This window comes from Diadema antillarum, unplaced genomic scaffold (assembly GCF_040938485.1).
Source record: "Diadema antillarum isolate AM-2024a unplaced genomic scaffold, OU_Dant_1.0 scf00000104, whole genome shotgun sequence".
Taxonomy (NCBI): Eukaryota; Metazoa; Echinodermata; class Echinoidea; order Diadematoida; family Diadematidae; genus Diadema; species Diadema antillarum.
In genome coordinates, this window is record NW_027270993.1 from 1607408 (window position 1) to 1623650 (window position 16243).

The following is a 16243-nucleotide window of genomic DNA, read 5'->3' on the forward strand; positions in this document are numbered from 1 at the left end:
CATTACTACTGGGAGTTTAGAGTTAGCTAGACGGAAATTAGTCAAAGTACTAGCGTATTTGCGAGGGAGGGTCAGGAGATACGGTTCAAATATAAATTTACATTTAAGAATGCGATAATTGACACAGGAATCACTGTCATTAACAGTACTAGACCAAGTTTGAATAAATTGATCATTCAATCTCCGTTTGACTTTTTTTAACCATACGTGTGGCTACGAATGCCGCAGGCTGCGACGGTCAGTCACAGGATTTGACGTAGGTGGCGTTGTCGGAAAATTGCATAATCGCAGACGCCGTACGTGCGGAAAAGAGTGACGAGTCCAGGCGAGACTGCATCTGAAATCTTGTAGCATTTATCTGAAAGTAAGAAACTATAAAGTTTGTCTTTGATCATGTTAGTCTGTGTGTGCTTGATTCATGATTAGCCAAGAATCAGAAGAGCAAATACTCAAGAGACAACTCGAAGTTCGTTATTCTCGGCCGATATAGTGGTGTTACATCATCCTCAGTCCCATGCTGACCATTTCGTGCTGGCAATTTAGTTCTCTGTGTCAAGATGGAGTAAAATATCCAATACAATATGCGTCAGGGTGCCTATTTCTGGCAGGGCACTATCATTCATCAATAAAACAGCTAATGGAGGAAAGAATCCTTTATGCCCCTCCCCCACTAATTTGCACAAAATAAATAAATTACTATTCTTTCTTACCAACATTGCAACGACAAACTAAGGTATAAATATGGATCTGGATCTGGATGAATACGCTGAAAAACTCTGGATAGAGTATCACTCAGCACTGTGGTGTGTGATGTGCAGCTAATCACAACGGAGGTGACGCTGGAGCGCTTCTTTGAATGTGTCAAATTTATGAATCTGCTTTATGTTACTCGGCAGATTATTCCAATCCTTCGCTGTTCTATGGAAGAAGGAGTTGTCAGTTCTATGGAAGTCTTCCCATAAATGGCATAACCTTTATTTAGTTCATCATTAGCAAAAAAAAAAAAAAAAAAAAAGTAATTCACTCACCCTGTGTAAATTGGGGGGGGGGGGGGGAGGGCATAAGGAACTCTTTCCCTAATGAACATCATGTGTGCGTAGTCACACTTTAGAGCAAAGCAGGAGGGCGTGCCATCAGTACTTGCAAGTGTTATGGGAAGTGACGCCTTGTTCGGTTGTATTGGGCCTTTTCATGAATGAAAGTAAATGGCCCTTGGCCTTGCTGCAAAAAAATAGGCTGTACAAAGCCTGTCGCCAACAGGGTTTTTCGCTGGTTCTGTAGTATCTAGGAGCTCTAGACTAACTGTTTAGCAAAGGTTGGATCATAAATTTGATATGCATGGAGTCTGGAGATTGCAGAGTTTGTATTGATCCAAACTTACACAGTTTTTCTTAATAATACTCTAGACACTACAGCTTGCCTTTATCAATGGACTGTTTAACAATATTCATAAACACTAACATTCAAACAGGTGTAGACTGTTAATGCAAGAGTTCCTCAACCTGCATGTACCTCCAGCACTCATTTTGACGTAAATAACTATTAAATTTAAATTTTTTAACATTCACACATTTAGCAAGTGGTGATGACGACAGCACTTCATAATACAGTAAATTTTACATTTTATTTTTATACACTTAACCGCACTTTTAGTATTTCATTATCTATTGGTATTACAGTATAATCAAAACTCAATAACTTCTCTGCTATTCACTAGAAGGAGGTGCAAAAATGCAAGTAATGACAGGAAATGGCCTGCGTCTTCTTGGGAGAAGCTGCCTACTCCAAGCAGCCAACAAGCCAAGGAGTGAAGTCTGGAAGATGGTCAGTCAGACCACTGCTTCCACAAGCTGTACTGAGGTAGGAATTTGCTCATATCATATTCTCTCGTAATAATATAAGATTATAATTTAAAGTAAATCTCTGGTTTGCACGAAATATTTCCTTGTTTTGTTTGGAAGATGTTCAGTCAGACCACTGCTTCCACAAGCTGTACTGAGGTAGGAATTTGCTCATATCATATTCTCTCGTAATAATATAAGATTATGATTTAAAGTAAATCTCTGGTTTGCACGAAATATTTCCTTGTTTTGTTTGGAAGATGTTCAGTCAGACCACTGCTTCCACAAGCTGTACTGAGGTAGGAATTTGCTCATATCATATTCTCTCGTAATAATATAAGATTATAATTTAAAGTAAATCTCTGGTTTGCACGAAATATTTCCTTGTTTTGTTTGCAAATGTTGGAGATCTGTCGCAATCATGCAGCATATTTTGTTTATCAGAAGAGCAAAAGCCATGTTAGCGAGCAATGGATATAATGAGATGTTTTTGAGGCTTGCATTACATTATGTAGTGTAGTACCGGTATAGATTGTCATCCTGTGACTTTATGTGAGAGTCAGTACTCCCAGGTTTTTTTCTGCTCACCTGTAGCCAAATCTAGAGATTGTACATTCTCCCCAATTTCTCAGATGAGAACAGAATGGAAAGCCTGACTTGCAAAGATCATACTTCAGGACAGTGTTCATGTAAGAAAACTATAGACCTACACACCACCCTTTGATGACAGAAGACAGTGGAAATATGAATTTCTGACATGATGCGATGAGAACATTAATTATCAAATGTCCCACCATGGCAGTGGCCTACTTCCCTTGTCAAATTTCTTTCTGTGAACATCTCCACTATATATGATTTCTTGTTTGAGCAAAGAGTACCATTTAAGATTTTTACATTCTGGGTTTCTCATAATCTTCTTTCTCCAGTGTATCACCTGCAGACATCTCTTGCACACATGTAGCAAGATAAAAGTCTCTGCGGCATACACGACTCTCCATCAGGTGTGGAAAATGTCGGGGGGGGGGGGGGGGGTGATTCAACCCCACCCCCACCCCCACAGCCCTTTTTGGGGTTAAGATTTTTACATTCTAGATTTCTCATTTTATCTTCTTCCTCCAGTGTATCCCCTGCAGACATCTCTTGCACACATGTAGCAAGACAAAAGTCTCTGCACCATATACGACTCTCCCTAGGGCAGGGAGAGACCAATGGCTGACGGCATCCTCTACCGTACAGACTGCATGGCGGCCAGCAAGTAGCGGAAGGCAAAACAAGAGTAAAACTGGAAAGAAAGGGGTGAGTTAGTCTGTCTGATATGAATCACATTTACTCATGTACATTACAAAATTATATTTCTGGTCAGTTTCCCCTTTTGCATTTATTGTATATGTGTGTTACAATTATCATTAGATCAATGTAAAGTTTAACCACTTGGAAATAATTCATTCTCCCATTACATGTTTCTCTATAGCAAGCAGCTCCAGTTTCTTTTACTGAAAACATTAAGAGCTCATTTTTTGCCTCACAAGGAATAACCTGGTTCCTATAACCTATTGAAATTTTTGTACCTACCCCCTTTGCATAATTTGTAAACTATGTCCGAAGGTAACAAATAATCAGCATTGACTGCTCGACTGATGTGTATAGAACCTTTGTTTCCCAGCTTTAAATTCACTAAATATCTTGCTTTACATTCCCAGCCTATAACCTGGAAATCGCTGCTTGTGACATTTGCCATCGGTGGATCAGCTTTGTATGTCTTCAAGTCCGCAAAGGAAAAGAAAGAACTACGTAAGCTTGCACATTTCTGTACAGGATTTGGGGATTGTTGTGAGATGATTAAGTCATCAACTTATATCAACTCCTAACTTGTAAACAAAATTATCACTTTATGATAATCTTGGTGTTAAATCGTGAAAACAACATCATTCTCACAAAAATGTTATGCAAAAATAACAGCTTTTACAGTAATTATGGCAAACCAGGATGTTCTGTAAAAACTATTGCATTCTCACTGACTGCTATGTTGTAAAGTGTTGTGTGTGAATAAGCTCATTTTTTAGATGTTATATCCACAAAGGCATAACTATAAGTGCAGCCATGCAGTAGAATTCTCATTTTCTGTCCAGTCTGAATGAAACTTTTGCCCTTCTGTTTGTTTGACTCTACTCTTCTGTTTTAAATTCAGCTGGAACACTGATTGGAATTTCGCTTTCTTTCAATTCAGTATTTGTCAAAAATTGTCCTTGCAGCCACCAAAGCAGCAAAGTATTGTGATATTGATGTGTAAATAAAATATTCTACAACATTTCTGACCCTCAGAGATACAGAAGGAAAGGAACAAAGCAGTGGGCAAGGCTGCAATAGGTGGACCATTTGACCTGATTGATACGTCGGGCCAGCGCAAAACAAACGAAGACTACCTTGGGAAGTGGATCCTGCTCTACTTTGGCTTCACACACTGTCCAGACATCTGTCCTGATGAGCTGGAGAAAATGATCCTTGCTGTCAACAAAGTCAGTGAGTACTCCAAAACCATCTCTGTGCACATGTCACAGCTTCTGCTCTTGACAAATAATATGTCTGGTACAGGCGACTTCACGTTATAATGAAGTCCTAGGGGCCAGCCACTTCCTTTCATGATATTGACGTTATAAATAATGATTTTGAGATTTACTTTTTTATTTTATTGTGAGAATTTTTTTTTTGTTGATAACTGCGTTTGTTTTAGTGGGAGCACAGTCTATTTTTAACAAGCTCTTTGTGCTCACAATCCACTCATTAATGGCATGATATGTAATTTTGATGTAGATCAGATAAACTGACTGGAATAGGAGACTGTATCCTTGTTTCCGTTATATCTATCCCTAGTATGTGTCCTGTCTTAAACGTGATGTTTTCCCTTGCACTTTTTGGTAACTTGTTCAGTTATTCCATCTGCCCTCTTGGAATTAAATTTGACCACAAACCTTATCATAATGCTCAATGGGCAAAATCCACTGAGGTGAGGTGATGAATGATCCTATTCGTTCAATCTGAGTGTCAGAACATGCAGGCTGGTGTGGAAATCGGTGTACATGGCACATTATGACCATAAATAGATAAATAGATAAATAAATAACAATAAATTAATGAATAAATAAATGAATAAATAAATAAATAAAAATTTGCTGTATGAGGAGCAGAGAGCAACTCCTTGACCCAAGTTTATTCCAACAGAGGCTCAAGGTGTCGGTGAAAGTCATTGCATGTCCTGCAAAATCAATAGGGGTAAAAAATTTGCATTGGGACCCAAATGATATAGCAGTCAGTATTTGTTGTATAAACCAAACAACACAGAATGTTTTATTGTGAAAGTTTTTCCAAGATCACAGCGAATTCAGATTGCTCACCAGCCATGCACATTAGCTCGCATACAGATAAGCCATCAGTGTATGAAGTTGAAGAAGCTGTCCTGTAATGAAGTTTCACATGTATGGTGGCTGTAATGTGAACAAATTATAGGAATGACATAATTCACTGTCACCTCTTTTCATTCTTATTTGCATTTTCCCGAATAAGAAGAGTATTTCTTGCCTTGACAGTCAACGATGGGAGGTCATCAATTGAAAAGCAAAGTGCAGTTGTATGTACCAATCGTTGGTATTTATACACGTATATACTGTGTATATGCAGTCACTTCGTTTTGTATCTTTCATTCCACAGATGGCAGTCCCAACCTGGAAAAGGTCATCCCTATCTTCATCACCATCGATCCCGACAGGGACGATGTGGAGACAATGAGGGAATATGTCAAAGGTAGGACCATCTTCACTTCTACTCTTCAAATAATAAAGCATATCAATAAAGTTTTAATTTTCACCTGGACATAACAGTACAACCAGCTTATGTCAATTGTTTTTTTTTCAAGTTTAGTTGATTTCTGCAGTTTTGCCAGAATTTATTGCATGACTGCTTCTGAACTGAATATTTGTGTCATGCCTTTATGTGCAACTCATCTGATTTTTTTTAAAAAAAGGAAAAAAAATATGTAGAATTAAATTGCAATTTTTGTTTTATTCTTGCTTCCCTTTTTGTAAGTTAACAGCATAATGCTGTTTCTAGTCATGTGAAAAGTCTTTTTCTGATTCCAGGAAAAGCAGTTGTATATTTTGTATTTGTAAATTAGGAACTCATAATGTAGGAAATTAGGAAAGGAGCTAATGTAAAGCCAATGATTGTTCATGCAAATTGCAACATACATTTGTACTTGTTTGTTTGTTTGCTTTTATTTCTGCATTCAATCAGATGCAATTTGAATGCAAACTTCAAAAAGTACAAAGACAAAGAATAACAAGTGCAGTGAAATAAATCGATAACAGTACATAAATAGATTCACATAGGTGATTGCATTGAGCAATGTAGATACACAGAAACATAAAATAAAATATACAGTATTTTTCAGTAAACAACAGAGATAATTGAATGCAGGAGACCACCATCATAAGCGATTAAGCTTGAAATGGATGGAGGCCTCATAAAATGACTATCCAACGACATAACTCTCTTGGAGGAAGGTGATCAGGTGAGTGCAGTGCAGTTGCAGGTGAGAGTGCAAGATGCAGTTGTAGGAAGAAAATTGAGATTGACAATAAGATGACAATCAATACTATAAATATTTGTTAGCTCAATTGGTTTGGAGAATATAATTGTATCAAATATCGTTTAAGTGAAGCTTTCAAAGAATAAATACTTGAACAAGACTTTATATTATCCGGGAGATTATTCCAAATATCCGGACCCGAATGTCTTATAGATTTGTGTGTCACTATTAATTTGGGATTCAAAAGGTGGAAATTTCTACATATACGAGTAGGGTACGAATGGACAGAAGTATTAAACCTAAACATGTTATCAAACGATGATGGAAGTTGATGATGTATATATTTGAACATAATTACTGCTACTTGAATAATATTCAAATCAAAAACCTTCAATGTTTTAAGCTCATGAAATAAAGAATCAGTATGAGCCAGAAAATGCGATCCTGTACAAATACGTATAACTTTCTTTTGTAATCTAAATATAGAATTTATTTTGGTAGAGCCGCAAGTACCCCATACAACATTGCAATAACTTATATATGGGAGAATTAAGGAATTATATAATAGAAATAAAGTTGAACGAGGAAGAAAGAACTTCAGCTTGGAAATTATCCCTATATTTCTAGAAATACACGTTGTAACATAATGTAAATGCTCATTCCAAGTCAAACTTTCATCTATATATACTCCTAGAAATTTTGAATTCATTTTCTTTTCTAATGGGATATCATCAATGTTAATATGTATCAACGTATCTTCATTATGAGAATGAAGTTTGAAATGAATAAAATGAGTCTTTTTTATATTCAAAGAAAGTTTATTAGACTTAAACCAATTTGATACTTTACTAATTTCAATATTTAAAGTGTCATTTAAAATCTTAAGATCTTTATGAGAATAAAATATATTCGTATCATCAACAAATAGAACAAAAGAGAGAAGAGAGGATGTATTTATGATATCATTAACATAAAGAAGGAATAATAATGGGCCTAGAATTGAGCCTTGAGGAACACCACATTTAATTAAAAGGGGGTCAGATTCACAACCATTAAAAATAACATATTGTCTTCTATTAGTTAGATAATCTTTAAGCCATAAAAGTGCTTGTCCTCGAATACCGTAATGACTAAGTTTGGTGAGTAAAATAGAATGATCAAGAGTATCGAATGCTTTACTCAAATCGCAAAATATACCTGCAACATGTTCTTTGTTTGCAAAAGCACTCGTAATTTTGTCATAAATTTGTATTAGTGCTAAATCAGTTGAATAATTTTTTCTGAAACCATATTGATTGGGAATAAGTAAATCATACTTATTAATAAATTTAAGAAGTCTATTATAAACAATTTTTTCTAAGATTTTGGATATACTAGGCAATAAAGAAATAGGACGATGATTGCTAATTTCATAAGGATCATCTTTTTTATGTACAGGATTGACTTTCGCTATTTTCAGCAGGTCGGGGAAAATACCTTGTGATAAAGAAAGATTAAATATATAACTTAACGGTTCTGCGAGTGGATAAACTATTTCTTTCAATAACATCATACTTATTTTATCAGAACCACAAGATTTAGAGCTATTTAAAGATTTAGTGATACTAATGATTTCACTGGGACTTGTTGGGTTAAAATAAATAGACTCTTGATTTTGGTCAAAAAGATAATCTGTAAAATGAGCAGAAGTATTGCTAATTTTAGTAGCAAGTTCCGGACCGATATTAACGAAAAATGAGTTAAATGAATTAGCATACATATTAGGATCATTTATTTTAATACCGTTTAATGTGATATCATCCGTTGGCAGAGAATCAGGCTTTTTACCTAGGACCTCTTTAATAATTTTCCATGTTGCATTAATATTCGAAGAAACCTTTTTCATTCTATTAGAAAAATATAATCTGCGGGATAAACGAATCAATTTTGTCAATTTATTTCGATAAACTTTATACATATTCAAATTAGATTCAGTTGGGTTACGAATATGTAACTTATACAAAAAATTACGAGTGTTTATGGATTTCAAAATACCTTTTGTAATCCAAGGATTTCTTGGTTTATTTCGGTTACTTTTTATTCTGCATAAAGGAATATTATTTTCATAATAATACAACAATTTATCATTAAAACATTTATATACCAAATTAACATTGTTAATACTATAAATATCTGTCCATTCCTCTAAAAATAAATTCTGTTTCAATAATTCCACATTACGTTTTGACTCTTTATAGTACCATATTTTATCATGTAATTTATTACGACCCACTTTACATTCACAAATTGAAAATATTGGTAAATGATCAGAAACTTCAGAACATAATATACCCCCCATAATTGTATTATTATACACATTCGAAAATATATTATCAATCTGAGTTGACGAGTGTGGATTTATCCTGGTGGGTTTATTGATAATCGACATAAAACCATATGAATACATTAAATGCATAAAATTAAGGGAATTATTGTTATCGGATGTGGGGGAAAAGTTAATGTTGAAATCACCAAAAATAAAAACATGTTTGCTTTCATTATCTATCTTATGGAGATATAAATCCAATTCATCACAAAATAATTCACAGTTCAGATCAGGAGGTCGATAAATTAAACCTATAATAACGTTTTCAGAAATTGGGTTCTCAATTTCAATAAATAACGTTTCTGCATATCTTAACGAGATTTCAGAACGGATTTTGAACTGTAAGTTTTGCGCAATATAAAACGCAACACCGCCACCCCTTTTTCCTTGACGATCAGCCCTAACTAATTTATGATTGGGTAAATTGAAGATATCTGGGGAGTTTTGATGTAACCAAGTTTCACTTATTCCAATAACAGAAAATTCAAAATTGTTTAAAGAGTGCAAAAGATTTTCCAAATATTCAAAATTTTTATTCAAACTCCTAGAGTTTATATGAAGAAGTGAAATATTATCTGAACTATACGATACAATATCATTGAATTCAAGGGGTGTGTAATATTTACTGTCGCGCATAGGCATAATGTCAGCAGGAATATCGGGGGTATTCACATGTGACGACGCCATTCCGTAATACAGAGATGTAAATTACCGGAGATTTGAGAGACAACAACTGCATTTGAGAGACAACAACTGCATGTTGACATCCTGCAAGCTAAATGATGTCCGCTATTATCAGTGAGATCTTCAGGATCAAGTATGAAGTGTGTAGCCCCACAAGTGGACACCAGGAATTTGATCTGTGCTGTACCTTCTCTAATGGCGGATGCTTCTGTTTCGCAGAATTTGACCCAAACCTGGTTGGGCTGACTGGCAGCCGAGAGAAGATTGATGAGGTGGCCAGGAACTTTCGAGTTTACTTCAGCATGGGACCAAAGGATGAGGACAATGACTATATTGTGAGTGGCATTATCATAAGTCTTTTCCTTTGTTGTGATAGATAACTTCTAGGTGAATTGTCTTCCCTACCATGTTCTCTACAATTATTATCTTTTTCATCTCTGTTTTATATGACATTTTTTTTATGAGGGTAAAACTAAATAATAGACAGAAATTTACAACGTACATGTATGTAGATATACAAGATGGCGTGCAGTCTTGATGGGTATACTGAACTACATCCAAATCAATTAGCATAAATACACGTATGTCTTGACATTGTCATGGGTAAATGAATCAACACGTAAAGTCACTAATCTTTACAGTAGTGAGTGAACTCATTGCATTACAATTAAACAGCGTAGTATTGCACATTGTACATTGCTTTTGAGCAATTAATCATGTACCAACAGAGACTCCAACTCTCCCGTTTTCGACGGGAGATCTCCCGCCGAAAACCCATTTTTGGAAAATCTCCCATTCTCCCGTTTGAGATTTAATTTCTCCCGCCCTGGCTCTGTGTCTCCCGTTGGAAAGGATTTCTTGCTTATTGCTATCGTATGTTGAAAAAAATAAGCCTTAGATAGCACCAGAGAGCATCTAGAAATCTAGGAACTTCGCGCTTCATACACATCAAATTGGAGTCTCCCGTTTGCTAGGGGTTTCAGGCGGGAGAATCTCCAGATCAGAAGGTGCTTTGGGTTGAAGTCTCTGTACCAATACAATAGGCCAGTTTGCTAGTGTATTCAAATTCCAGGCATTTTTTTTTTCTGCCGGAGACCAGTCTTTGTACTGTAACAAGCTATTCCATTCACCTGTACATAATTAATGCATTTTAGTACTTTCAATACTCTCGCTTTTGGCTATAACAAAGTCCATGGGACAGTTGTTTTCTTTCGTTATACGAAATTTTCGCAAATATAGCCAAACAATTAAGTACATAAGGGCATATACAGTGTAGATGATAATTTTGGGACTTGAATTTTTACTTTGCTGTAACGAGAATGTTGTCATAACAGTGTTCATTATAACGTGAGTGTACTGTACAGTTGATTTGTATTACTTGTATTACAAGCCTTGGGCAAGTTATCTGGATGTCAGGAAAAGTCTGTTAATGAGGTATGCATAGAAATTGAAAGTGTTAATAAGTTGGGCTGTTCTGTGTGTAATTCTGTATCAAATGCATGTATCAAGTTGCAATGAGCGTAGCAATTGCTGTGAATCGTTCCCAGGTTGACCACACTATCATCATGTACCTGATTGGACCAGAGGGTCAGTTTCTGGACTACTACGGTCAAAACAAGACGGACGAGCAGGTGGCCGGTGGGATCGCCTCACACATGAGGAAGCACAAAGCTATCCAATCAGCCTCCAGTTGAAGTGGAGTGGGCGTAGAGATGTACCCGTCGTTGACTTGATACATTCTGTATTTTATTGCCCATCAATTTTGTAAACAGCCACAACTGGTTTGTGAAGAGCAGCAAGCCCATGTACTTTCAAAATGACAAAATACATTCTGATTTCTCACTTACATGTATAAGCCCAAATTTTTCCAGTTACATCTGAATTTGTAGATGACAGACGTTTGTGTTCTCATCATGTTGTATGTGTCCAAGCGCATAGTATCTAAGTATTTATTATGTTCATAAGAAAGAAAAAAACATATAACCTTTTTACAATTGTCAGAGAAGTCAAGTATTAGTGATATAGGAACATGAGTCTTCAAACATGTCATGAAAGCTACACTATTTCAAGAGTTTTTCACCATAGACATGTTCTCTCAATTTTTATTCCCAAATGATATGGACATTTCACCATCTACCTACTTAGTAGGCTCAGTTCCCACCAGTGTGCAGAGTGGCATTTAACTTTCAGATTTTAAAAATTGAATATGACAGTCACAAAATCAAGGTTTTGCACCTTACAGCAACAACAAAATGGAAAGCATGCACTGAATTGCAGTGCTAGTAATTGAATGCAGAGAAATTCAGGCAGTTCCCTGAAAGAGCCATCTATATCCCATCATGAATGCAATTATATGTTTTTGAAGCACATTTGGTATTACAGCAAATTGCCTGTATTGATGTGGAAACTACTCATTTGGACGGTTTCAAAGTTTGCATGGATGTGTCTGTTTAGAGGTCTTCAAATGAAGAGTTTGGTTGCAAAATGGACTACGTGCCATTTTTAAACATTTTGAAGTACAATTGTAAATACATCATCAAATAGAGCAAAACCAAACCTTTCCATCGATACATCACTTGTAACATAACAAGGAATAGGCCTATTATTTGTAAAGGTATAATTCAGAATATGCCATATCTTCTTTTTTATTTTCTTTGTTTTTAGCAGATTTATTCACTAATATCTCAACTTTTCAAGAGTGGATTTAACTCGTTTTGCAATAAAACCCTTCAAATGCAAGTGACTTCATAGGTTTCTTGTCTTTTGGCATAGTCGTGCAATCACCGTCAAGACCCACATAATGATTACACAACAAGCAGGTTAGTGCTGTTCTGAGCTTGGCTTCCATTAACTGTTGCGGCTTCAAAGCTTCTCACTTCTATGAAAATGTTTGTGAGTATCTATAACATTATTTTTACATTATCTCCAAGAGCAGAATTTGCCACATAGAACAGAAATACTAATAGTGTCATGTATTGAATGTCCCAAGAGTACCAGAAACTTTATTTTTATGGTCTGATATGTGGAATCTATCCATATAATTTCTGTATAAACTTCTCTGCTTGTTTCTGATTCATGTAGCTTTTGAGAGAGGTGATATAGAAATACTGTCTTAAACAAACAGTGGCATTTGATCATGTTCGCATGTAATGAGTTTCAAAAGAAAATGCAGGCTTTGTCCAGGTTTTCAGTTCTATCACAATTGAGGCACAAGGTACATTGTATTCTGAATAAAGTAGGAATGAATGTAACAAAAAAGGTATGAAGGAACAAATGAATGAATGAATATGGTACGTGTGAAATTTCATGCAATATCTAATCAGGGGCCCGTTTCATAAAACTTGTTATCAGTGACAACTGCCACATTTCTATGACAAATTTGCTCTCAGCCAATCAGATGCAAGGATTTCAGTAGCTTGCTTGTCACAACTATGACAACTTGTCACTGATAACAAGTTTTATGAAACGGGGCCCAGGTCTGTTCAATTTATTCACAAGTGATAATTAGATTTTTATCGTATACACGTACTTGATTCCCTTTCCACAAGTATAAATGATGTACATGAGCTTTAGGATGTACAGTGCACTCCCATTATAACGAACGTGGGTATAACACAATTCTGCTTACAAAAAGTAAAAATTTGGGCTGCAACATTATCCTTATGTATTTCTATTGTTTATTTGTTCGGTTATAACGAAATTTCGATATAATGAAAGAAAACTGCTGGTCCCGAGGACTTTGTTATAATGGGAGTCCACTGTATTTATTTAGATAGATGCCGTTATGTTTGGTTCCAGTGAACCACATGGTTATATGATATCGTCAAAAATGTGAAATCACATTAAAACAAGTTTCATATAGAAAAAACAAAAAAAACAAGCAGTGGCGTATCCAGAGGATGCACGCCCCCTTTATTTATCGTTAAAAACAAAAGAAATACAAAGAAAAAAATGAAATTGAACCCCGAAGTGGCACCAGAAATATTAGTTATGCCCACCCCCCCCCCCCCCCCCCTTTACAGAATTCCTGGATCCGCCCCTGACAAGTGTTGTAATAGCATAAAGAGATAGTGAGTCATAATCATTCTTTCCATGATTAAAATTCATCAGGAAGGTGATTGTTTGTTATGGAGAGCTATCTGGAATAAAATCATTCAGTCGTGACGTAGAAAAAGATCTTTGGGGTTCTATGTTGTCATTTGCATTAATTGGTTGTTCTGACTTCTAGTTATGTCAGATTATCAACAGCTATGCCTCATTTGTCAGTAAGATAGACGTGTGAAAGATGTTATTTATTGATAAACAATATATATACACAGATACGTCCGCGCACACACACAAAATTATATGATTGATATTTCTATTTCTCTTTTATAATATACAAGTGTATATGTATATATATGTATATATATATATATATATATATATATATATATGTACAGAGAGAGAGAGGTACATGGATATACATTATTTGATTATATAATTAAGTTGTCTATCCTTATGTTTCTACGTGTACACAGATATATATAGCTAGAGAGTGAATAATTATGACGTTTTGTCGTCTGATGTTTTTCAAAGAATGCCTGCGTCTTCTTAAAAGATGCAAACTTATAACAATGATGTGTCCTTTTTATTCTTTTTAATAGACACAAACTATTTTACAGAGAGCTTTGTTTGTACAAGCCAGTGGGAAGCTTGTGCAATGATACCATCACCATACAGTGCACTCCCGTTATAGCAAACACGATTATACTGAAACGCTCGTTACAACGAAGTAAGAATTCAAGTCAAAAGTCTAACATCTATGCATTTATGTAGCCTACTGTACTGTTTGGCTATAACGAAAGGAAACCGCCGGTCCCGATGAGTTCGTTATAACGGGAGTACGAAGTATAGGCCTACATAGGTTGCGGTAAAAAAAAAAAATAGTGAAATATGAATGCTGTAATCTTTTTGTTTTATTACCATGATATATCTCTCAACGAAATGTCTGTCTTTCGGTTTATGTAACTCTAAGTACTCCCTTTTGTGAAGTTTGTGAGAACAAGGTGTGGATTTTGTCCTTAGGCCTTCCGGCACCACTGTGTAAGACAGTCATCGTTTAAACGCACCATTACTCCGTGGCTTGTAACAGGCAGGTGATTGAAAGAGTTCGGCAAAAATCCAGTGTGACAGTGAACCCTCCGGAGGTGGGGGGGGGGGGGGAGGGAGGAGGAGTGGCATTGTCCTGTTTGCTGCGCCATTCGAGTGTAGCAATCTGGGGAAATCACGTGAAAATTACATCGAATCCCACAAATAAGCAAACAAATGTTCTAAATCATGTCAAAATATAGTAAAGCTGAGCCGGTTTATTGCTGCGATTTCATACATACTGGAAAGCCGTCATGAGGTCGACTCGACCTGACTCTCTTGACTCTGTGATAGCTACCTCATCTTAAGTGAAAAAAACAAAAACACGAAAAAACACTTTTCGGTACCATTCCACCACACTTTTTGGATTCTGTGATCTAAAATGCATACGAGTATACGATGTACATGTACTACTCACATTTTGCAATTATACCAGGTGTCACATTGTTTTTGTATTATTCACCAATTCTTAAGTATAAATATAACAGACATACGTAAGAACATCACCTGAAACAAAACAAAACGAAAAGTTCCCCGCCCCTGTAGGAAAACGTGAGACCACTCTTATCTTTTCACTCTAAGCGGTATAAAATGTGATATCTCGTTTTACGAGGTAGCTCGTTATATCAGGTATCTCGCTATAAACATCCATCCGGTTGTCAGTTTACTTCACGCACACGATTAGGCAGTAATAGTTGATAGATTTTTATGGTATGATGTGAATTTGAATTGATAAATCACATTTATTTGTAGCTACTGTACGTATAAGGTATATTATATACGCAGCAATATCACATGAATTGTGCGCTGTTTTGAAGAGAAAAGCTTTAGACAAGCTTGAATGGAAAAAAAAAAGTGATCCATTTTGCCAAATCACTTTCTGGTATGGTATAGCACTGGAAAATTTATCCTCTTTCGTCACAACAATAATCTACTGCGTTTACTGAAAATACAACAACAAAAATGAATAGTGACGCTATGTGAAAGCGCACAAAAGCATTCAACCCGTTTGCAGCAATAATGTACAATGAGTATGACGAGTGCGCAACTGCGGAAGCAGGCATGAACAATAAAACAACCAAAATGCTGACTTATGAACACCGCGCGTTTATGCATGCACAGGTATAATACTATACATCTGTGATTACGATATTCAAAATGAAAATGTATTACAGTGTATACAACATTTACTGATTCACAGCACTGCACACATAGAGAGTGATACACGGATGGAATAGCGGACACTGACTCTTTAGAATGTTCATTTTACACTGTGCCAGCGCACAACTCCATAGACTATACTTAATATCGGCGTGTTTCCCATTAACAACAAGCGGTGACAGTGGGACCAAGTAACAACTATTGTAATGAGAGGTATTTTTTGCATATTAATGTACGTTAAATTCCTGATGTAGAATTATAGACCACAATGTCCACGTTTAAAACATGAAAGTTGGTAAGAACCTGTTCATAAGGTCCCAAGAACGATCAAGTATGGTCTGGACGACTGTGTTAAATTGAGGTATATTCTAAAGTTAGCAAAATTTGCTTCTTGGTCCTGGTCTAACGATATCTCCATGAACGCAAGGACGGATCTATGAAGGGGTTTGCTTGGAAGGGGGTTGTTCCAATGACAATTTT

General features: G+C 35.9%; 1 protein-coding gene across 1 annotated transcript; it reads left to right on the forward strand.

The window, feature by feature from the left end:
• Nucleotides 1-1685: 1685 nt before the first annotated feature.
• LOC139719103 (protein SCO1 homolog, mitochondrial-like) lies at nucleotides 1686-11268 on the forward strand. The gene is made up of 7 exons (XM_071630536.1): nucleotides 1686-1860; nucleotides 2961-3137; nucleotides 3542-3632; nucleotides 4164-4361; nucleotides 5547-5639; nucleotides 9692-9807; nucleotides 11020-11268. The coding sequence occupies exons 1-7, from the start codon at nucleotides 1732-1734 to the stop codon at nucleotides 11164-11166; spliced, it is 951 nt and encodes a 316-aa protein (XP_071486637.1). The 5' UTR covers nucleotides 1686-1731; the 3' UTR covers nucleotides 11167-11268.
• Nucleotides 11269-16243: the final 4975 nt, after the last annotated feature.